We start from the raw sequence: 23,600 nt of genomic DNA, 5'->3' as shown, positions 1-23,600 counted from the left end.
ACAACAAATAACTAAGGACTGTAGAAAAATACACTGACGTACCATCAACACTCCCCCCCTCTAAAAAAAACCCCTCTCGGGCCCACAAAATATATCTGCTTCCTTACAATTAGTATGTTGTCCCCCCTGTGGAGGAGAAGCTTGTTTAGAGATGAGCACAGCAGCGCAGGAAACCACGCTCCTCCCTTTCACTCCGAACTCAAGAAAAATTTCCAAGGGCTAAGAAAAGAGGGATGCAAGGTCCTTGCTGGAGGTTCAAGCCAGTAACCTGTTTCATCCCATGAGAATTAACCAAGAAAAAGACAGTAATACCAGCGGTTTCTGTAGGGAAGCAGCAAGGAAAGAGTTGGTCAATCGATGTTTTTGCACGGTCGTTGCTCAAAATTCCTTCTGAATGAGCACATACAGATTGTGTGTGTGCGCGCGTGCGTGCACAGGGGAACAAGCAGTACTTTGTGAGAAAAAAACTGTTATCTTCTAAATGATGAGAGTATTACAAAACACAGGGCCCGAGCATCTAGTTTTATGCAGGCATATGGAAGACTGGGAATGCAGTTTAGCCAGATGCAGCAGATGCATTCTCGAAGATACTCCCACATACATCAGTCGCATTCAAAACGGGGGGTGTATCTAAGAGTCAGTGATAGTGGCACAGCCACACAAATTAACACCCAGTCGAGCAAAGCACCCAGGTCATTAACTTCAAAATTCCGATAGAAGTTCACATTACAGCAATCAGAGGTAAAGGTTCAAGTGGGATACGCAAATAGATGCCCCGTGAGTTGCTCTCTAATCTCCACTGGGAGACCTTGCGACTGAGACGAAGGCAAGTCACGACCAAAGGCAGTTAACTCAAGCCTTCCGAGCGGTTTTCAAACGCACGGTTTTCACTCTGGGTGTCTGTGGCCTATTTCTAAAGGATTTGTGAAAAGCAACTAAGAAAATCAGGGCTACTATCAGCAAGTGTCAATCTGCTATTCAAGAGTGCGCGTCTCCTCTGAAAAAAAGTGTTAACAGATCCCCAAAATGACTGAAACGCACATGTCTCTGAGCTGTACCCAGGCTGTAACACGTACACACTTACCCCTGCTCTGCTTGCTCACGGTCTCACAGCAATCTCTGCTCTAAGAACGGTGATGACAGAGTTACGCTCAGTATTCTGGAGGTGCAGCATGCACAAGCAGCTTGTGAAAAGCGCTTTATACATAATCCAAGCCAGGTTTCTCTTAGCAGCTTCATTTTCCCCAGGATATCACATACGTAGGGATGGTGCAGCAAGCCCTGGGAGAACTCTGGTCCCTGCTCTACTACGTTCTTACTTGCTACGAGTTCAATCTCATCTCAGCCGCTCTCCTCTGTGCAAAAGAAATAGTACTTCATTACTGTCAGGCATAAAATGCTTAAACGCTATAAGGAAGCCACAGAAAAACTTCAATAGTGTACACTTGCTTTGTTAAGGACATCTAAAAGAGGTTTCAGGCTAAACTTAAACATATGGTTGTGCTTTGGAAAAAGCCGCTCAAGTCACAAGCCTGACCCTCGATATCCATCAAAGGTATGCATTTCAGCAGTCTCGCCTTGGCTTTGTGATAGTGTATGTTCATATACAGACATCCAGGCTGCAGATCTGTAACGGTCTGCTAAGCGTCACTGCGTGCTCCTAACTGGGGCTGTCTGTCTTCAAAGAAGCAAAATTCTTACTTTTGCGGGAGACCAACGGAGCCTAAGCCTTTACATCTCAAACTTAACTCTCTCCAAAGCCTTCACCAGATACGCTCCCTCTTCCAATTACGCTTTTGATAAAATACTTCTGTCCCTACGCAAGGTCCTCAGGAAAATGAGAACTCGGAACTTCAAAACTCTCAAACCCCACCATCCATCCATGTGGCTGCTTACTCTGCACCATGGAACGCTTTTCCATTTTCTTTTTCTCTCCCGTCTCCGATGCTGAGCACAATTTGACTGCTAGTGTACTAATTGCGCCGGCCTGCTTGCTATTCATCCAGGCTACCGGGCAGAGTTAAAATTTCAGCCGAGCAGTTACAAAACTTCCATTTTCCTACCTGTGCCCTAGCTATGTGTTGATCCAGCCAGCATTCCAGCTCCGTCAGACAGGTGGGTCTGTAGGAGGCAAATTAATTTAATTGCAAGGGTTGCCAGAAACAGCAGAGGTGTATTTTAAGTCCCATGACTCTAGGCTGTTCTGTGACTATTTGGAAGCTCGCAGCTGCGATCGCGATGGCTCTGTCTACTGTCCTTTTTAAACATCTTCTGCTTTGACTAATTTGATTAGGCTCATTCTTGGCTGGCTTTCCATCAATAAAACCCCGTTCAAAGATGGCCCCACCGCTTTTGCAGAATACAGCCTAAAAGAGAACATTAACAAAAGGAAATGTAATATACAATAGAAAACTAAACAGAAATGCGCACTTTATTCTTACTACTCTTTACTCATGTAACTTCTCCAACCATTTGTTAATGCTTATTTTGTTTTAAACTACCTTCCTCCCCGTGACAGCTTCAGCAACAGCGAGTTCTCTTCGTACTCAACTATTTTGAGACTAATTATAAGCAAAAGTCGTAAGAGAACGTAGCTCTAGCAATAGCGTCACACCTTCTTACCCAAGGTCGGAGCTAGTCTTTTGTACTGTAAGACAAACCCTGGCATAGTTAAATAACGACACAAAGCAAAGATATACTCCATAAAACATTAATATTTTAATGAAAAATCTTAGCTTCATGTTTCTATCCAAAGACACTCAAAACTAGTTTTTCTCCCCCCTTAATTTTGACCTATAATGGGACCAGTTTGGAGATTTTTTTTTTTTTGTATTTTAGAACATTTTTTTTTAAAGATTAAACAACCAGGCTAGCAAAAAGGTACCCAATACATACTTTTCTTATATCAAACAAGCTAGTATTTCAATACAATGTAACTATACAGAATATATACATTACACATATGATCACAAAGCAAACACTACAGGCTCAGAACAGATTTGAAAAAACATGATATTCACATTGATTACAATAACTCTAAAAATGATTGTAACGTTGAAACGGCACTTAGTTTACAAAAAAAGTCACAAAAATATATATAGCCACCAAGAACTATGGTTCCTGAAAAATACTAATAGCCAGATAGTATTATATAAAATGTGAAGTGTATTTAAACATCGTATACATTAAAAAACAAAACCAAAACCAAAAAACAATTCTGTTAAGTCAATAAACATGCCAAGTAATCTAGCTGTGGCCAGCATCAACAAGAGAAGCTGTACTGTGGATGAGATGACGACTGGATATACGGCTGGTGACCGGAGACTGGCACAGTTAAGGGGGTTTCACTGTTACTAAAATGCACAAAGAAGCCCAACAATAATTTAATTCACATTTTTTTCCTCCAGCTTACTCTTTTCCCTCTTCGGGGTTTCACCATAGGGCAGCACCTAGAGTGAAGGCACTGCAGGAACAGGGCAAAGAAGCTGTCCAAGAACTTTGTGTAGCCAGGGCTGTAAGTCAGAATATCAAAAGCATGCATCAGCTAAACGAATGGTTAAACAAAATCACTCCTCTGGGGACTTCAGCAACCCTCAGGAAGACTGTAGGTACAGATGCCACACAGGCTGGCAGCACCACAAACTGATTCGGCTTTTTTTTTTTTTTCTTTTTTAGTGCAACCAGATTTGTAGTTGAGACCTGCGGGACACCGAATTACTGTGATAGCGCACCTTGAGTTAACAAAAACCCAGAGCAGTAAGTACTGTTGCATTAAAAAAATTCACATTTGTTTGTTTGGTTGTTTTTATGGTACATTTCCTCAAACGCTTTGAACCGATTCGATTTAGTAGGGACCTCTGATGTGGCTGAGGCACCGTCCGGCCTTGAACCCTCTTATCTGTCATCAAAATGCTATGGAATTTATTATGTCCATAATTGGAGATGAGAACCCTCCAAAAACTGGGTTTCACCTTGTAAGCAAAACTTGGAACGTAATCGATCTGAATGAAAATTAGCTATTTTCCATATTCTGATGGTGTGGAAGTTGCAATGGATCTAGGAGGGACGGGTGCTCCTACATCTGCATTTTCTCCATCCCTGCAGGGTGCACAAAGCTCCCGTCCTATTTGCATATAAAATGCTTCATGGTTCGTCTCAGCGAGACACTGGCAATAGTCTCAGTGCTCTTCCATCCTGGGGCTGGAGGGGAAAGCCAGCAACCAAGAAGCGACTGAAGCCCTCATATAAAAACTTTAAACCATAGCTTAAAAACAATAAAATTTTATCCCGTAAGGGACATATAGGGATCATAGTCTTATAAAATATATTTTACTGCATTGGCAGCTATTACTTTTTTAAAAAGTTTAAATTCACACCTTTTAGACTCAAGATACATGTGAACCCAGAACCATTTTCAATAACCTCGTCTACTAATCTCTCAGTATGAGAGACTTGACCGTAGTATCTGCGAGCCTGACAACTGAACTCACGCTGTAGTAAGACAGACAAACCATCAGGAACACACATCTTTTCGAATGCGGTGTAAGAACAGTGACAAGCAGATCTGACGGGGAGCTTAATTTGCTGAATGTGTAGGCATCCCCACGCATTTCCAGGGGAGCTGTGCTCTGTGTCTGCAGCCAAAAAACAAAACAAACCCTTCCGACTTGGCTAAATCTCCCGCATGGCTAAAACGGCACTTCTTTTCCTCCCACTCTTTGCGGGGAAATAGAAAGCTTCTGAATTTTTTCCCATTCTCCCAAAACACCGTTTTAAGTCATAAAAAAACCCCATCCCTTCCTTTCCCATTGTTCCCATCAGACGTACTGCTCTACACAATATGCGAGGAGTAAAGACCCTGCACAGACTCCGAGAATCCGGGTCCCTGGCATACGGCAGAACCTTGCTAGTTCTGTGGTCGTGAAAGGCACTCTGCTTGCAAAATAAATGGGCGAGGAAAGGATTTTCCACTGAGTGCAAAGATTGGTGCCACCTGGGAGAAGAATACGCAAAAGCGAGACATACACCACTTTGCGAATGAATTCGGAGACAAAGAAACTGCTGCAATGGGTCATACGTGTAGCTATTTGGAAGAAATGCTAAACAAGTTATAAGGGCCACACAGATGATGAAGGGACGAGAGCACCTGCCCTACAGGCTAAGGCTGATCAGACTGTTTTGTCTGGAGAAGGCTCAGGGGATTTTATCAATGCGTAAAACTACTGGATAGAAGGGGGCAAAGAAGATAGAGCCAGACCTTTCTCAGTGGGCACAAACGGGAACACCAGAAATCCCATCTAAACATACTAAAACCTTTTTTACGGTGAGGGTGGTCAAACACTGGAAGAGGTTTCCCAGAGAAGTTGGGGAGGCTCCATCTCTGCAGATATTCAAAATCTGCCTGGACCGAGCAACCTGTTCTCGCCGACTCCGCTCTGAGCACGGGGGTTGCACTGGGTCAGCTCCAGAGATCCTTTCCAATCTCCACTGTTCTGTGATTGTGTGATCCTTGTCAAGCAGAAATACAAATGCATACCAAATAATGGGGGCTTTTTTGTAAAAACAAAAAAAAAAAGAAAAAAAAAAGAAAACGCACTCCAGAGTTCAAAACCCTCTGATAAAGTATTGAAAGAAATTTATGCTTTAGGTTTAATCCCGAGTGTAGTTTAAGGCAAGTTTTTTCTAGCTTAGTTAGATACCTATCTCACACAATTTGGAATCTAGAGCATACTAGCAACAGAGATTGTTTTAAGATATTCTACGTTTTCACATCTCTCCTGTGAAGAACAACAGCATTTCAAAGTACCGAACACTTCCAAAAAGTTAGGGAGGAGAAACAAAACGCATTTGTATTTAATCTGTGCTCACTTCTACGGAGAAAAGAGATATTAACAAGAAACAATTACAAACAGGGAAATTAACAACTAAACCCAACCCTAAACCAAACAAACAGACAAAGTCCTCTAAGAACTCTATTGTTCCTGCAGTTGAATCAGATTGAAAAGTGAGAACTAAATTAAGATGTTACACAGGGTTGAAAAGATAATGTGTATCACAGTGCAAGGAACAATGAACCCCACGACTTGCCTTGTGCCAAGGTGCTAACAGATAATGACACTCATTTCTTTTCAAGGAAGACCAGATTAGAGCTACAAAGTTCTTTTAAACTTCCCCCCCCCCCCCCTTTCTCTTTGGTATTCAGAAAGCAGTTTGCTTTCTGACACTAAATTTTAAGTCTTAAAAATCCAATATCCAGATACGTCTATTGTGCATTTGCACATCTCCTCACTGATAAACTGTTCAGCAAAATATCTAATGGGTGAAAATTATCAGAGTCTAACAGCAGGTTATGTCCACCTATATCTGACCAACTTTTTTATTACATCTGTACAGTCTGGAAACGAGTTTCTGCGTGAAGTACTTCTTACTACATGAATCACAAAGGATTCTCATATACCTGGAAAGATGAGTAACACCTACTACAAAAAAAAGAAAATAATGTATTTGAGTTCACTGTCCCAGCTCTATAATTCAGGATAAAACTCAGCAAAAGGCATTGTCTTGTCTCACTGGCTTCTCAGTTATAGAAACCAGAAGCGCAAGAGAACTGGTCTTTAAATTCAGCCCATCAACAGGCACCGGACTAATTCACAGTACGGCATGCCAAAAAAAGAATTTCTCCTTCAAGCCCTTTTAAGACTTACAAAGGTAGACATACAAGACTCAATTGTAGCAGAGAACTTCTTTGCAGCATGTTTCTAAAACACCCTTTGGATCTGGTGGAGAAACTTCATTCCAGTAACTTGGAAGGGGCTTAAATCCCAACTGGTTTCGCTCTATTTAGCTAAAATGTGTGTTTTTTACCTAAAGACAGCAGAGAAAAATTGTTAAAGTCACTGAAACCCTTTAAGCTCTTTCCAAAGGGCAATAATTTTTTTTTCCTTACAAAAGGTGGCTATTAACAGAAACAACTCAGACCTACGGAATATCAGAGCTGCCTAAGCTAACTGAATACAAATTGATCTTGAGATATAATACGACTTTTGTGCCTTCTGTTTCTTCAGCAGCAACCTTTCTCTATTGGTTTCATTTCCTCCTCACGTTTGCGTAAAACAAATCCGGACAGAAAACAACAATTAAAAAAAAAAGCAAGATTCAAAACTAAGGGAGTATACCATGCCTTTGGAATACTAAGATCAAGTAATACCTACTCGCTCAGCATGTCATCTGTAGGCGGTAAGCATTTGGCATCAAACACTGAGTTAACTTCAGAAGCAATAAGAAAAATCACAAACCTCCTAATGTACTTCCTAATTTAGGTTTCAAAGCAGTACTATAGCCCAAACAGCCTCAACAAAACAAGACTCGCTGCTCTGAAAATCCCACACCCTAAATTTGCAGCTTTTTCTAAATATGGAAAAATGAAATTGCAAATCTTTCAATTTATTGCTTGCTTGAGCTGTGTATGTAGCTGGAGTAATGGCCTTTAATAAACCAAGTTGGCAAGGATTTAAAATGTTTTGAAACAGGAACAATTCATCATTGCTATATAGGCTTTTTGTAAACAACCCCCTGTTGGGTTAGAAAGTTGGCCTCTAAAGAGAATAAATTGCTTGTTTTGTCCAAAACAGACTAATAAAAATCTCAGAAACTATACATGCGTATGTATAAACAAAAAAATGTGCAATAATGCACAAAAGAGCTCATTTTTTCCCATCTATAAACTCCCTCTAGCTCGCTTTTGGAGATTAGTAAAAATACAGTATATATGATTGGGGGAAGTGACCAGAACTGCAAACAATCTGGCCAGGATTTAAGAATTTCAGTTTGGGAAAACCTTCATTTTCATAGGTGGTTCCCCTTCTCCAGAAAGATACAGTCATGAGATATTTGTCAGGCTTGCACGGATATCTACTTTTCTATCATCCTCAATTCATTATGCACCGTTAGGCTTTTCCTGACCGTACTATTTCCACGCCTAACCTTAGATGGGCAAATCTGGACAGGCTATTTGATCAAGGAGTTTCTAAAAGGACTGGAATATAAGAAGTAGGAATACCTGGCATGACATCACTTGGTTTGTCAAAACTGATTCATCTGAGATGAAAAGGGACAATGTGTTTTTAAAAAGCGTGTGACTGTTAGTTTCAAAAATGCTTACCATTTCCAAGAAAAGGGTTTCAGTAAGCACTTTGAAAAACAGCGGGCACAGAGATAGGAAGTGTCACTTTTTTTTACGCAGAAGATTAAAGCATCCACTCACAACTAGTCAAAACTGTTCAATAATGATTTCCAATGCATCCTTTTGTTTGTCATTTTAAAAAGGTTTCCTCTGATTTCTTTCCCTTAACCAGAGGGTCTGCAGAAGCAAGAGAAACTTAATGAGCTGCTCTAACCGCGGAAGAAGAAATAGCTAAAGTGATCTGAATCAGTTGTTCTTCTTTAGAAGTGTATCACAGCTTCCATGATGTTCTGACAAGATCTTTTTGTGCATTCAGTCTTAAATATTTTCACAGAAGTGATCATTCAGTCATGAAAAATAATGTAACATCTGTTGCAGTTTCCTGTTTAAAGCGTAGCTTACAAAGTAAAAAGGGAAAATCTCCCCACTTTTGTTTAAAAAAATTAAATTAAAATGTACAGGACCAAACACAGGCACTTTCCAAAGAACAAAAATGAAACCAAACCATGAATTATTCAATAGTAATAGATGACAGCTCTGGTTTTGGAGGGTCACCTGCGGCTGCCTCAGCAGTGGCATTAGTCTTTGGCTGCTCTGGCACATCTTCTTCCTTCTCTGCCAACCCACCCAGAGACCCCAAGGGGAAAGTGCTTTCACAATTCTGAGTTGACGACACCTGTGAAATGACAGGCATTTGGACAGAAGAGTTGCTTTCAAAGCCATGCTCCCCTAGCTCATACTGCCCGAGGGTCTCCTCTTGTTCCTGGTTTAAGTAGTCCGGTACTAGGAAGTCACTAGAAGAGGGGCAAAGGACAGAAGAGAAACGTCATTTCTCACACAAACATTAGCGATATCAGTTTCTTTGTATCAGTTACAACACACAAGCTACATTCTGCATTGCACAGAGAACAAAGGTATTCATTTCACATTGCTCTAAGATCATCACAGCGACATACTCCACTAAGCACTATAACCTGGTTCTCATTTAAACACACAGAGAATTTATTCAAAAGCATCTATTTTGCATCGTTGTGCATCCATATTTCCTACACAGCAACTTCTTATTATTTAGACTGTATCACCTTGATGAGAATGAAAGTTAATGTCTGGAACATCATATGGCACTGAAAACCTCATTGAAAAAAGGGAGCACTCAACCTTTAAAAATAGAAACAAAAATGAGTTCAGCGCTGGCAAAGATGTGGGCCTTTTCCACCCCTGAGATAAGATCCACCCAAGAAACAGCAGCAGCGTTCCTCGCAGAGCGGACAGGCTGGAAAGAGAAGCGTGAGGCGAGGAAGGAAGGGTTCTGCTGAGAGCATAAGGAGGCTGCCAACTACAGCGGCGTTTTGTGATGCTGACACGTATCACGCTACAGTGAAAAGAACGGAATTGCATTCCTTCCCCGTTTCGGCCCTTTCTGGACAACAGTTCTGGAACTTACTCTTACCAACCGATGGCTGAGTGTAGCCAAAGAAAATCTACCGAACTCTCCAGTAGTATTTTCAGAGCGTGAGGACATAACAAAAATAAAATTTCTTTGCAAATTTTCAGCACCAGACATGTAAGTTTGTACTTGAGGCAAGTATATATATATATATTACATAAATGGACGTTCGTATGCTTTGGTTCCTCCTAGTAATAATCCACTTAAAAGCAGTCATCTTCTTCAATGACAGCAGCATTCAGTGCTTCAAATCCAAATTTGCAATGCTAAACCTAGCGTTTGTAAATTCAAACGAAAGGAAGGCCTCTAGACAACTAAAAATCACGTACTTTAATCTGACTTTATTTTGACGACAACAATAAAGTGCTTACCACAATCATGGCATCATCCCTTAAGAGTTTTTGCTCCAGTTTTGGCACAAGTGCTAAGAACAAGAACTGCGTAAACCCACAGATATGAAGCACTTGTACTTTTAAACAATATTCGTCGGAAAAACAGTGACTGGCTTTCCTGGTTTGTTTTGCAATTTTTTCAACCTACATCACTTCTGAGATAATCAAATAGAACAAAATGCTGAAATGTTTTGTAGGGGAAAAAGCATCATGTCTAGAAATCATGAGGGATGGTATCTACATATCTACAAAGATGCCGCACCATTTACAATACATTTCTTTTGCGTTTCTGAAGACAAACGATTTAAACACACCAAGCTGCACCCTCTCCATAGATTTGAGAGCTGTGAGATCTGTCTTCCTCCAATTTCCCTCGGCCGCTTTCCTATTTTTCTATCTCAAATTCCAACGGTTACAAATGTTTATTTCAATACCAGAATACAGCGCTGGTCTCACGCCGCGGAACCCTTTTAATAGTCTTTAGCGAAAGGCATTTGTGAGATGACAAGTCTTTTGTGCCCTGATAAACAAGAAATGTTCAACTGGCCCTTACTATTTTGAACCCTATTAGTCTGATCATTTAGTAATACGTTACCTAGAACATGAAAAAAGAGAAGGCATGGCATCGTGCAATCTTTCCACAATATCCACCATCAGGTAAGCACTTCAAATGAAGTCGCGTGTCTATTCCCTATGTCAGCGAACAGGCTATGTACGAGAATTTGAATAGCAAATCATTTACAGAACTCCACAGATACTATAGTATAGCATGCTATGGCTTAACACCATTAGCCTGTCCATAGATACTACTGAAAAGAGAAATTAAGTAGCCCAGAAGCAGCTTCTGCATATCACTCGATTCTTCAGTGCCCTCCTATATAGCTTAGATGCTGTAAGACAGATCAGATATAACAGATAGTGGCGCAAGAATGAATGTGACTGGAATTAGCTGGCAACCTGAGGAGAGGCACAGCAGGCTGCCCTGAAAGCAGGAAAAGATGATTTAGGAAAAAAAAAAAAAAAAGAAAAAGGAAAAAAAAAAAAAAAGCAAGTTTCCCTGTTAGGTTTTTGCTGTGCACCTCACCTGCTCTGGAAGTAGTTTGCTAGCTCTGACGCTTCATGGTTCAAGCTCCTCAGGTGAACGATTAAATTTCCAGAGTTGGTGAACATGGCGCCACATGTTTTGCACTCGTAAATCCGAGGCTTGCGGATAATATGCCGGGAAACCCGCATGTGGTGTTTATATTCCCCGAAGGAAGTGAAAGTGGCACTACATATCTGGCACCGGAAACAGCGTTTACCTTCGTGCTTCAGGCGATGCATCTTTAGCGAGTAAGCTCGGGTGAACTTTTTCCCACAGCGGTCACACTGAAATGGTTTAATGCCTGCGGAAGAGAGAGCAAAGAAAAACGTTCACCTTTTGCAATGAGGTCACTGGCAAAATCCTTCCAGATTTCTAACAGCAAAAGGACAGCAGCTGCGGCCAGTCACAGCAAAGCGCTGGTTTAGGAAGAAACTCTCTGGTTAACTTTAAAATGGCAGGAACAATTATCACAGAGCTATGCTTTCTCAGAACCAACTGCCAACAAATTTCAACACGATGCGACCTGTCCGCAACGCTTACGCGTCTTCTTCCCCACAGTTTAAAATGAACATAAACCTCCACGGATTATACTATGGCTAAAACCCTGAGCCACAGCCAAAAAGTATCCGATGCAGCAGCCATCTCAAACCGTCTTTGAACTCTTTTGATCTCAGGAGATTCTTGTGCCAGACTGGTTCCCAACAATGCAATTATCAGACTGCCCTTAATTGCAATGTCTTTTTCGGGCTGCCTTTGGCCTCAGAGAAGTGTTCTGGCAGGGGGACTGTGTGCACAAGGATGGCCCTGTAATGCAGCAGGAATGGTGATAAAAGGGTGAAGTAGCAGCCTTTATATTGCGTGGGAACCTTTCTGTACAAGAATCTTCAGCAACTTTGCATGACAGACAGCTCTCTCAGACCATTTAGGTTTGTGCCGCTCATTTTTTCTCATATTAATCTAGGAGTTCCGTTACTAGTTCATTTTTCATTTATTACAGGCGATAATAAAACCCTAAAACGTACAAGCCCTGCAACACGTTGCAGTGGCTGAGGGTATGTAATCACACCCAGACAGAACTATTACAACATAGAAGACTGAATCACCAAAAGGCTAAGATTTAATAAAAAGTCTGAACTCCAGAAAGTGTGGAAATCCAAACAGGAGGCCAAGAATCTGGAATATGGAGCTCTATTCATAATAGGGCTGTCAAGGAATAAAAAAGGTTTTTTTCAAAAGGCTGAATGTGCATCAGCCCAGGCTGTTAATTCCACCGGTCTTTCACTCCGCTTTCCTTACGTTCAAAGCGGGAGCTGAACTTTTAATTAGGGCTTTTATACAGAGAAAGCTGTAGTTAAGGTTACACCGAAACTTCTCGTTAAGCATGTGAAAACAAGTTAATATACTAGAATATTGTCTTGCGAAGCTAAAACCTTTCGTGCTTTCCTACTGTCCAAGGGCATCTATTTCCTCTGATAGTTTGAGGAAAATCTCTTCAGCCATTTTGCTTATGTGAAAACACTTTCAACGTTTACAAGTTTTGAGAGTTTCTTTTGCATGCTAATTACTCTTAAAACAGCTATTCAGATCTCTCCCAACTTTGCCCAGGGCTTGCCAGTTGACAGGTTAGCCAGAGGTGCTTTACTGAAGCCTGTCTGCCTGCTGTCAATGAAGACATTAGCAACCGGCTTGGGATAATTTCGCACCTAATATGCCCCCAAAGTTTGCTGTTTTAACTATTAGACACTTATTATTACTGTTGTCCTAAATGTAGTATGGTCATTTCGCTTGAAAGGAATTGACAAATAATTGCTGACAGTGAAAAAATGACACCTTTAGAACTGCGGTTGCTCTGCCGAAAAATGGTACAGCATCTGTGTGCAGGTGAGAGTCAAGCCCGAACCAGAAGATGCTAAAGCATGAGGCTTAGTGCTCAAATGCAATAAACTCTTCAATATTCCCTTCTTTCACCAAAACATCAACACTACTGCCAAGTAATGCTGACAAGTCTTGAAAAACACTGATAGCAAAGACATTAGGAGCTCATACTTAGGTTAGAAATCAGAATGAATGGAACAATTCGGAGATCAAGGCTCAGAGGAGGCATTCACACAAACCTTTTGCTACCTATACTATCTGCAGTAGCTAAACTGATTATCAAACCAATTCAGTTGTCCTGCAATCCCTCCAAAAATTCTGAGATCCAAAGGCATACAATGTTCCTCAACGCAAAGACATAAGACAGATAGTATTTTCTCATGGCTGCAAGTCTCCTCTAAAACACAGCAGACAGTTACAACATGTAAGAGGAAGAATTTCAATCTGCATCAGTTCAACAAAAAGCGCAAAGTATACTTTATTTCATCTCAAATCTTTATCACGACAATGACTTATTCTGATGCGTTTCAGGCAATCAGATTTTTTTCAGTCCATACAAACGCTAATCATCTGTGAGTAGAGCTATCAGTGGATTTGAAGTATCAAAACAAGCATTCAATGAGACATACCTCTACCCAATCTTTCTGAAATCAATTCTCAAGTGCTTGGCAGGTGATTAAAAAAGAATTGCGTTATTGTATTTGCTGCACAGTAAGCAAACCTCTGAGAGTCTATAAATTCTTGGAAACGGTAATGTTTCTTACCTGAGTGGATAAGCATGTGTTGTTTTAAGTTCTGAATGCGAGTGAACCGGACCCCGCAGGTTGGACACTGAAAAGGTCTGTCTGGACCATTTGGGCTGGGTCTCTCTGTGCTGCTGGTAGAAGGAGCAATGTAGAGTTGGTAGGGATACTGAACGTTCTCCAAACTACAAAGAAAAAATTCACTCATTTACAAGCAAGCTAGAGGTAAAAAATAAGAAGTCTGGCCCGTGGAAATCCGACCCTTGAACACATTTGTGTGAAAGGATGAAAAAGACTGGCCTTTCGCATTTCTCTTTAGCTCTGTATTTATGCTGGAAATCTCTGCCTCTATAGCAATGCGTCTGACCTGCATCTGAAGTCTTATATTCATTGACTTTGCACTTCTGAACGAAACCAGAGAACAACCTCTGTTTCTTTGGGCAACGGGTCTGAGCAGCAGCTGCAAACTGAACTTTATTTTCCAGGCATGGGCATTTTGTCAAGCATATCGATGATTTACCATCAGCAAACAGTCCCTGAGGAAGAATTTAAAGAACTGAGCAAACTGGAAAGCAAAGGAGTATTTTGCAGCTTCAATATTTATGAATTAAATTAAAGCCAATTCATTTTCATTTCAATCCAAGTTCAATGAACAAACATTAGTATTTACAATTACATATTTCTAAGTTTCAAAAATTAATCGAATTGATCAATACTTGCTCCTTGTCTGATTCAATCACCTCTATGAGAATAGCTCAAGCGCTGTATTTAAAAAACAGCACACAGAGTACAATAAAGGAACAATTTAACTTTCAAAGTAATTTATTTAAAACTGACTAATTGCTCCTACATAGCCTCTAACTGCAAACTGTTTAGGGGAACTACAGAGTTACAATCCAAGTCCTCTGGCGAGGAACTTGCTTTGCTGAAGGGCATGGTGAAATAAAAACAAACCTGCTGGTAGAAACATAGCAACAATAGGAGTTTGTACTTACCTGGGGTTTCCCTTTCCTGAGAATTAAGGTCTATATTTTTTGTTGAAATAGACATTTCAGCTTGCTCACAGCCTGATGGCAGATCAGATGTCACTGGCAGCAGGGAACTGCTCTGACCCTGAACATTCCACGGCCAGGACAAGGCAATTTTAGTTTTACTAAAGTGTGACATCTGAAATGTATTGAGAAGAAAGTACAATGATGTTGCCTGTTGCACACAGTCAGAAAGTCTCCCTGCTGAACAGATCCTTTTGCTGGTCTGCTTCCGTCTTGAGCCCAGATTGCTGGTTTCAAGGTCAGCCTGAATTTGTGGACTTCCAGCGCTCAGGGGAATGAAATGTGCACTTTGCACAAATACATTTTCCTGCACATCATACAAAAACCCACAGACCAGATCAGCACAGGAGGACAAGAACTAGGATCATCTCTTTAAAATCAACACCTTAATTGCCTTTACCTGCTCTGGAAATGGATGCCAGTACAACTGTGAGAATTGGGTATCTGAATTCTGAGTACAATGATAGGTCTCAGTGGTAAAAGTTCCAGTTGTAAAATTTATCTGGAGAGAGAGAGAGCACCAGGCATCTCTCGATATACACAAGATAAGAGCTTCCTGCAGGAGGTTAGCATCAATCAGTCTGTAAAACCAGTAAGGATTTCTAGTCTCACATGGAACTGGAATAATATTTGCTCTAAGGAAGAAATTTTATTGTCCTTCACTTCTTTTTATACACAGTAGGGTCCTAGAGAGCTGTGGAAAAGACAGATGCTGACAGACTTGTTGATCTTTGCTAAAGGGAATATTGGCAAGAGGGAAGTTCCCAGCTCATATCCTGGGCCTGGTGGAATGTAGTTCGCTGCCACTTATGGGTCTAAACCGGCCAACTGACGGCTCATCAAATGCACTTCAAATAAAGGAGGGTATTTTTAAACATAGGTTCTGATATGTCGAACCACATTTCTGACAATCTCTGGCAGTCCTGTTCCTTTGCGAGTTGATCACTAGATGAAGAACAGGTTTCACTCTACTCAGATGTGGAAACATTAGTTTTGTCTCTGGAGTTGGTATGACCATACACTTTCCACTTTTCTAATGAAAACTCCATCAACACAGACCAACAGACACGTCTGTTATCAAAAAAAAAAAAAAAGTAATCTTAAAAAAAAGAACAACACTGGAAAAAAAAAAAGCATAAGGCATAACAGTCCAGCTGCCATAATAGCATAATAATCAAATAGTCAAACTGATTTGGGCCCAGGATGGACAACTTGCCCCTCACGTGGTATTTGACAAATGTCACACACGCAGTCTGGCTAAGGGGCAAATCCCTTCAGAAAAGGTTTCCTTGCGCTCAGCTGACCGGAGAATTCACAATGAAAATTTTCACAGCTACGTGCAACAGAAGTGACAGCTGCAAGGCAGGGGTGACAAGGGGACAACTGGCTGGACAGCAAGAACTCCTGCTCTTAGGTGCACACATAGATAAACCCATCTAGTGTGCTCAAATAATAATGACGCTTGTTTTTATACAACACTGAACTGGCTTCATAGAGAACCTCATCTTCTGTAACATGTTTCTTAGGTCCTTCCTCCCTCATTTCTGCGTTAGGGGATAGGGAAGAGGCAAAAGTGCATCGTGCTCCCACAGCTTTCTAGGGAGATGCTCAAACTAGGGCAGAAATTAGAAGCCACAGCTCTCCTTTTGTTTCCAGACTTCTCAGGCTAGCTCATCCCTAAAGCCTGTACTGGTGCCAGCTTCTCCGCAATGGAAACAGAAAGGAGAAGCGCTATGGGGACAATCTCCCTAGAAGAAATCTAAAATAAAGTTTGGGGGTTTTCCTACATAAAAGCTTCCTGATGAGAAAGGCTGGTTAAAGCAGATAAAATGTGAATCAGGAGGCTCTCCAGCGACCAGTGACTGGCACGTCTTTTTCCATCCTTACACTGCAAGCAGGCTGAAATACCTATTGGTGACACAACTGCGGACCTTAGCACAATGAAGAAATTACATTTGAAACACAATTACATTTTCCCTCCCCTGCTTCTTTTCCCCCGTATCTACTCAATTGTTCATGACTTGCAATTTGTGATAAATGTGGCATTTAACAGTTGAGATTTGCCTAACATCTCAGAGAATTTCTGTAACAGAGATAGGTTTAAAATATTTTCACTGTAACGCTGAAGTATTCTACTTGCAATTTTTTCTTCTTTTCACCACGAGATTATAAACATATTTAACTATGTAGAACTAAACTCTGACAAATGTGAATGCCAGAATACTCAGTGAGCCTAGAAATGTTCTCTATTTGTAAATAACAATTATTTTAGAGAAGTGGAGGTTCTCGTTATATTGGATCAGAGATCTTTTGTAATTGAGCCTTTGCGACTCCTTTTTAAATGCAGCTACAAACTGAGACAGAGACTAACTGCTAAACCAGCCATGCCTGAATTACGGATCTATGCTAGAAAAGCGAAATATCAGAGAAAGAACGTATCAAACTTCACTGTGAAACAGTAGTTTTAATACTCCAGTGTACCTATTAAGCTGACAACAATTACACGTGACCTGCTGTTTATGAAACACTGATTATGGAGGAGGATCAATTAATTATGTTAATTGTTTAACACAGAAACTCAAGAGATAAGATATCCTAAATTTTGAGATATTTATGATTCTTTCGACAGTGATAAGGATGACATACTGCAAGACCTTCAGATGGAACAGCCTTTTGCTCTGTTTTACAAATAGAAATATGATAAATATATACTCAAGTACATACTTTTCCATATAAATTTGCATTGTCCACTCACAACTGATTTTGACGTTTTGAAAATCTCTACTAATAAAGCAACGTACAACCTGGACTTAAACTAAAGATGAATTAAAGAAAATACCAAACAAGATGCAAGGGAAAAACTTTCTCCATCCGTACGATTTATTAACCAAGTTTTCATTTGATTCAGCTAGAGTTGAATGTCTGATTTGATTTAGAATCCTGTATTATCTCATTTTATGCACTCAGAACTGTGTGCCCAAATCGCTGCACAGGGAATTTTTATTTATTTGCTGATGTCCCCGTCTTGAGCTTGAAATGGGAATTCAAAAGTCCAGTGCTTGAAGGGCTGTCACAGAATGCGCTGTCCCGACCTGACAGGCATATTCACACACGCATGTGATGGAAAACCTCTTAGGACTTGAAAGCACCATTTTCCATATTTAACTGATTCACGGAATAAGTACAACCTTGGCACTTTCACTTGAATTTATAAAATAAATCACTTGGTAGAAAATTTTAGTTCTGGAGTCTGAAGTTTTCATAAATTCCCATAACTATTAGTTCCCTTACTGTTTATATAAACAATGTGCAAATTCTACTTCATTTTGCTGATGCTTCTGTTACTCTGAGACTAATTATTTTCAAACTTGGGCATAAACTAAGGCAAATATTCTTTCCTTCTCTTCACGGAACAGATCTTTTAGTGCGAATTTTCAGCATGTTAAAAGGATTTTATACATTTGGAATTTTCTATGCAGTTTGTACTGAAGCTCTGCAATTTTATAGGAAATTTCTGATTTAATCCACTGCTGAAAATATGTATGCCACTTGACTTTAGAATTATAGCTTTAAAAACCTGGACTAGTTCTAATGCAACATGTGCTCCGACTATCAATTCGAACTCGAAGTACTGGGTATTATTTTTATGGTGGGGTTTGTTAGCAGACAGATAAAATCTTCTGTGTCATACAAAAAATCTTATCTAGGCGGTTATTTTCCCTTCAGATTTAATCCCACAATGGGACAGGTTTTAGATGGAAATGGCAGGAAAGATTTTATGAGCTATGAAAATGCAGCTCTTGATAGTTATCTCTATGGGGAGTTTCACTTGACACAGTTTCTGGAACAACTCCCAAAGGTTCACACTTCTTCCTCAGATCCACTTGTCTAACAAAAGACTATGCAAAAGCCAGCTTGTCAATACTTTAAAAATTTTGCTTAGAAAGGGAAGAGCTAGCTATACACCATACTTGACACATACCACAAAAGCAAAGGAATAAAAGTCAAACCAGTTGTGCATACTCTTGTACGCCACTTGCAGGTACATCAGTTTGCTCTAACAGAACTACGATACATATTCAGCCAAACAGACCCATTTGCGTGCTGCCTTCTCTGCCAGCTTTCCCTTATAAGGGATTCCCTTGATAAATCACGCATCCCAGCGCAGCAAAAGACCGCTAAATATTTACACTAAGTGACACGCAGCATCTTGGTAAGAAGCTACAGGCAGAAAGTTTGGGAGAAAAGATTTAAGGCTGCTCTGCCTGCTCTGTGGTTTATGGCAACAGTGATGTCTCGTGAAGCCAAGACTCTCTTCGTTTTGTTGCTTTTGTGGCTTTATGTCAGCTTTAGCATGCATGCAACTACCACACCTGTTTCACAGTAAAGATTTTTTCATTATTATTTATTAATAAAGAGCAGTGATGAAGAAACAGCAAAACCATGACTATCTTTCTTCACCAGTGTTGCCTGGAAATAGGCAGGAAATGAAAAGCACCAAGTAAGCAAATTCTGACTTTCACCACCTACATTCTTCTAAAGCATCTGATCCTTCAGGCACTGATTGTACTTTGATCAACGCACAGAAGTAGATGTACGAACAACTAAACGTTCTGGGATGAAGGCTGGGTGGGTCAATTACAGCACAGCACTTGCTGCAGAACACTTTGCACACTACATTGGTACATACCGATCATCATCATCTGCATGAGCGTTAGTGCCAGAGGTACTTTGGAGTGTGGGTAGTCCCTCCGTAACCCCCTCATCTATTGAGCCTAGGCAAAGAAAAAAAGGGCAATTTAATGCAAATAAGTGTTCAAAAAGGGTTGGCGAGGCAGGTAAATACATATAGAGCTTGCTTTCCCAAATCTCTGAGAGACACTGCTTCCTGGGTGATAAGATACAAAAATTGCCTTGGGAAAATCATTTAGAAAACCCAGAAGCAACGTGTTCCAAATCACCTTCTTCTCAGCACAGAGTATCCAGTAAATGGACAACTCAATAAAGGGCAAATATTTGGCACACCTAGAAAATGGAAAGAATCTATGTTAAATACAGCCAGAGTTGTCAAAACACATCCAGTACTAACATTGTAAAGCATAAATGTTACCTTCACCTAAAGGGACTATTTCAACAATTTTCAAGACTTGTTGAGCAATAAAGAGTTCAATCCTGCTACGCTACGCTGCTTTTGTGTTCCAAATCTTCCACATATATATTCATTGATAATGCCTTCATTTATTGATAAGATGCTGAGACAGGAAGAGCCCTCTGAGAAATCAGAAATGCAGCACAAAAGAGACCAAACATCTGTTTGTAAGAGAAATGTATACACAAAACCATTCCAGAGCTTTAGTTAGTGTCCCAACAGTCAAGCAAATGTAGCTCAAGTGGGTTTTAGGAACAGAATCTAAGGTAAATGCAGCATTAAAGCAAAACTATCACTTTATTCTCCTGATGTGGCTGTTGCTCAGATGGGTCTCCCTCGTCACCACTTGGCGTTTGGCGTTCAATCCTTGTTTAGGCATATTAATCAAGGTTATTTTGGCCTGATATCACCAACACAGGGAGGGAAGCTGACAGTACAGTACTAAAACAATTCTAAGAACTGGTGCACACCCCCTGCCAATCATACCCCGTGATAAAAAAAAATCCTCCGGTTTGGTAAAATGTTACCATTTAGATAAACCATGTTTTGTTCCCTCTTTAAGCTGAGTGCAGAGAGCAGACTGGATCTCCTCACATTCCTCCTTTTCCTCTGGTGGAGTCTATGGGTGCAACCGGAGATGATAAAAATGAAGGACTGAACTCCGCCAAATTTCAGAAGGGTCAGAATTGCCGTCATTCCTCTCCAAAACAGGGGCTCCCAAATCATGACCTATGTATGATTAGTAGCACGATAGTCACTTGGAAGTGGTAATTCCATCTTGCCCCCTTTTCCCTCTGTTCAGATGGAATATTAAGCACAGCTTGAACTTTTCTGAACAGCCAAGCAGCCTTTGGGTCTCTACCACTGAATCCATGTGAGATGACAACTGACGGGGGAAGGACATTTCTCTCTCTACACCTACAGCCTGGGAAAGAGCACAGCTTAGGACAGTGGTAGGAGCTGCTCTTGCTGCTATGGCAAAAATAATTCTCTTTTCTAAGAGGATGCTACATGAGCAATCTGAATTTGGGAACTCTTCTCTAAAGCACACTAGGAAAATCCAGTATCATTAGGTCTACAACAACAAACGTCAGACAAAACAGAAAAACAAATAGAAGGAACAAAGACATGGGAAGAGAAGTAGAAAATGTGCTTCTATTGTCAAAAGGAATGAGAGTACTGTCTCCAAAAAAGGCTGTCCCTATAAAGGACAGTGTGTTCTTAAAATCCTTGCTGAAGTGAAAGATTACTGTCTTAACGTGACCCCATGTTATGGGGCCAGTGATGGGAAGAAACTTGCATCTCTAGCAGTTTCCAAATAACACTACCAGAATCAAAATTTATAATTTTGTTATGAGCTGACAAACTATGTTTGGGAACTTCAGCGACTACGCAATCTATAAAGTTACAAAAGTTAATCCCATTTTGATGTATCCTTCGTTCTCCTGAAATACTTAACCGAAAGTCCACTGAAAAATAAGCCAAATTGCTCTTCGATTTAATTTTATACCCTCACCTCTCAAATGGAAACAGTGTTAATAAGTTATGAAAATATCTTCTCAGACATAGCTATTGTTGTAACCATAATGACTTATTTACCAAGGCCCTGCTTCACGTCTCCTTCCGTATTATAAAGTGCTTCCAAATATAATAAATTGCAAATGAACAATTCTTGAAATTGCCCAAAGAGTGAATAAGAGGTTTTTGCAATATCAGGAAGAGAGGTAGGAATGCTTTTATAAATGCGCTATAAAACACTGAGATAAATATATGCAATTATAGGAGGAAAATATGTTCAGGGAGCAGAAAGCTGCACTTTAACATATCGTGCTGCCTCCATTTACTCTTCTTATATTATTGCATAAGGACATACGTCTTTGGGATGTAAAACGTGCTTTCTAGCTACAAAGCGTGCCTTATCATATATTAGGTACATGTGAACTGTGCTAAAAAGCAAGAGCGCTGTTTCTCTTTATGGGAAAATGCGAATAAAAACTATTCTGAGGATAGTTAACAATGTTATGCAAATACCACTAAATATTAATTCAAACATATTCAATGCCAAAGAACAGATTTGTGCTTTGAAGACTTTGGCCTAGCACATTTTTCTTCTCTCTGTAGCCATTTTAAGAAGAGCTTGCTGTACTAACATCCTCAACGATAGACATTTGAGTTTAAACATAATCACTAAAGCCTAAGACCCTCTGCCCATGCCATATAAATGGTCAGGTACGGGACCTCAGTGGTACAAAACCTAGAATAGGACAAAGAAAATGTAAAACTTTCCCAAAAACATGACATGGCTTCTAAACAGATAACTTTTGAAGATAGCTGTGCAAAGTCGCTTGTCAACAGAAATCGCTTCACCGATGAGGAAACTGGCTCAAGCAAGAACAGAATGCAGTAAGGTGCCTGGTCATTGGAATATGTTTTGAAGTATTTTTTGTTTAACGCTAAGATTCTCTTAGAAAAGGAGACTTTATAGCACTCAGTGGCACCTCTTCCTCTACAATTCAGTCCTATTCTCACGTCCCAATTCATTCAAGCCACTTTTGAGTATGCAATTTTTCTGATATTTCTAACTCAAGAGATGTCCTCTGAAAATTTCCATAGATCATATGCTACTCACCGGGAATCTAGAGTTTACACCCGGTTTGTTCTTTTAAGCTGCTTCAACATGATATTTACAGTTGGTAAAACCCCCTCCTTTCACTTGATATGCTATTTATAATTTTCCCTAACCATTATTTCTACTCGTTCTATTTTGTCTGTGATGGTACAATTACATTGATGAAATAATTTGCATCTCTTATCACGTGGCCCCGGCAAGGCCTTTCCAAAGTTCCTACTATGCGTCAAAAACTGAGTCAAACTAAACCCGTTCTTGAACGAGAACCATTTTTCCTGGAGACTACCCAGCAAAGAAATTGTTTCTTTTAGTTTTTAATCTATGCACTGTTTTGGCAAAGAGTTATATTAAGTTATATTAAGATATTAAGTCTGTTTCTCAGAAAAGGTAAACAGCCTTGTCTCCAGTAAATAAAACATTTTCATTTGGAAAAAGCAGTACCAATCTAAAATATCAACACATGAGCTATACAAACCAACGAACAAAACCAACAACATAAAGTCTGGAAGGATGGGATAAATGGAAAATATTTTCATTTCTTTTTACTGAGTATTACCTGAATAGTTTAACGACATTGATTATATATTGCAATACTGAAATGGTCAGACTGATCTAACACTCACTTTCTTCAGAGAAGGCACAGTGTTATGCTGACCAAACAAAACAAATAATGCAGGCTACTAGACTACATTTATTTACTTTGTTGTCATTTATTTATTTAATTAACTGAAACAGCCTTTCATGTATACATTATTTGAATGAAGCAGACCACTACCTTTGCCATTCTTACGGTCTTCAAACAAAACAGGCTTTATTAAAAATCTTTCAGTTAACAAACTCCACCGAGGTCAAGCCACTTAACTGAAAGCAAAATAGCTGACTTAGGCACAAATTTGGTAATTAAACTAGAAATACTGCAAACCCCCTATCTTCTGGCGTACTAAAAGCCATTCGATGCATTCTGTGCAAAGAGGAAAAAAAGGATTGCTACAGTAACCTTTAAGTATTAGCTATTAATAAACAACAGCTTGCTAGAAGAACCCAAAA

The 23,600-nt window shown here is 40.0% G+C and overlaps 1 protein-coding gene across 19 annotated transcripts in view; it reads right to left on the bottom strand.

Moving 5' to 3' along the window:
- The window catches only part of ZBTB44 (zinc finger and BTB domain containing 44), a 60,922-nt gene that overhangs the window by 16,846 nt on the left and 20,476 nt on the right, over positions 1–23,600 (bottom strand). For 6 of the 19 annotated variants that reach the window (XM_054223243.1, XM_054223240.1, XM_054223241.1 and 3 more), the window contains exons 3-5: positions 19,466–19,550; positions 13,745–13,908; positions 11,106–11,406 (exon numbers count right to left, since the gene is read on the bottom strand). In XM_054223243.1, the coding sequence (XP_054079218.1) occupies positions 11,106–11,406; positions 13,745–13,908; positions 19,466–19,550 (550 nt within the window). Of the gene's footprint in view, positions 1–1,084; positions 1,356–2,063; positions 2,122–2,141; positions 2,367–2,696; positions 8,977–9,264; positions 9,341–11,105; positions 11,407–13,744; positions 13,909–19,465; positions 19,551–23,600 lie in introns of those variants that run through there. The other 13 variants (XM_054223245.1, XM_054223246.1, XM_054223248.1 and 10 more) reach the window with 10 other exon arrangements.

Source organism: Rissa tridactyla, chromosome 17 (genome assembly GCF_028500815.1).
Source record: "Rissa tridactyla isolate bRisTri1 chromosome 17, bRisTri1.patW.cur.20221130, whole genome shotgun sequence".
In the NCBI taxonomy this organism is placed as follows: Eukaryota; Metazoa; Chordata; class Aves; order Charadriiformes; family Laridae; genus Rissa; species Rissa tridactyla.
The sequence above is the reverse complement of the archived record's forward strand: the minus strand, read 5'-3'. Positions and strand labels throughout refer to the sequence as shown.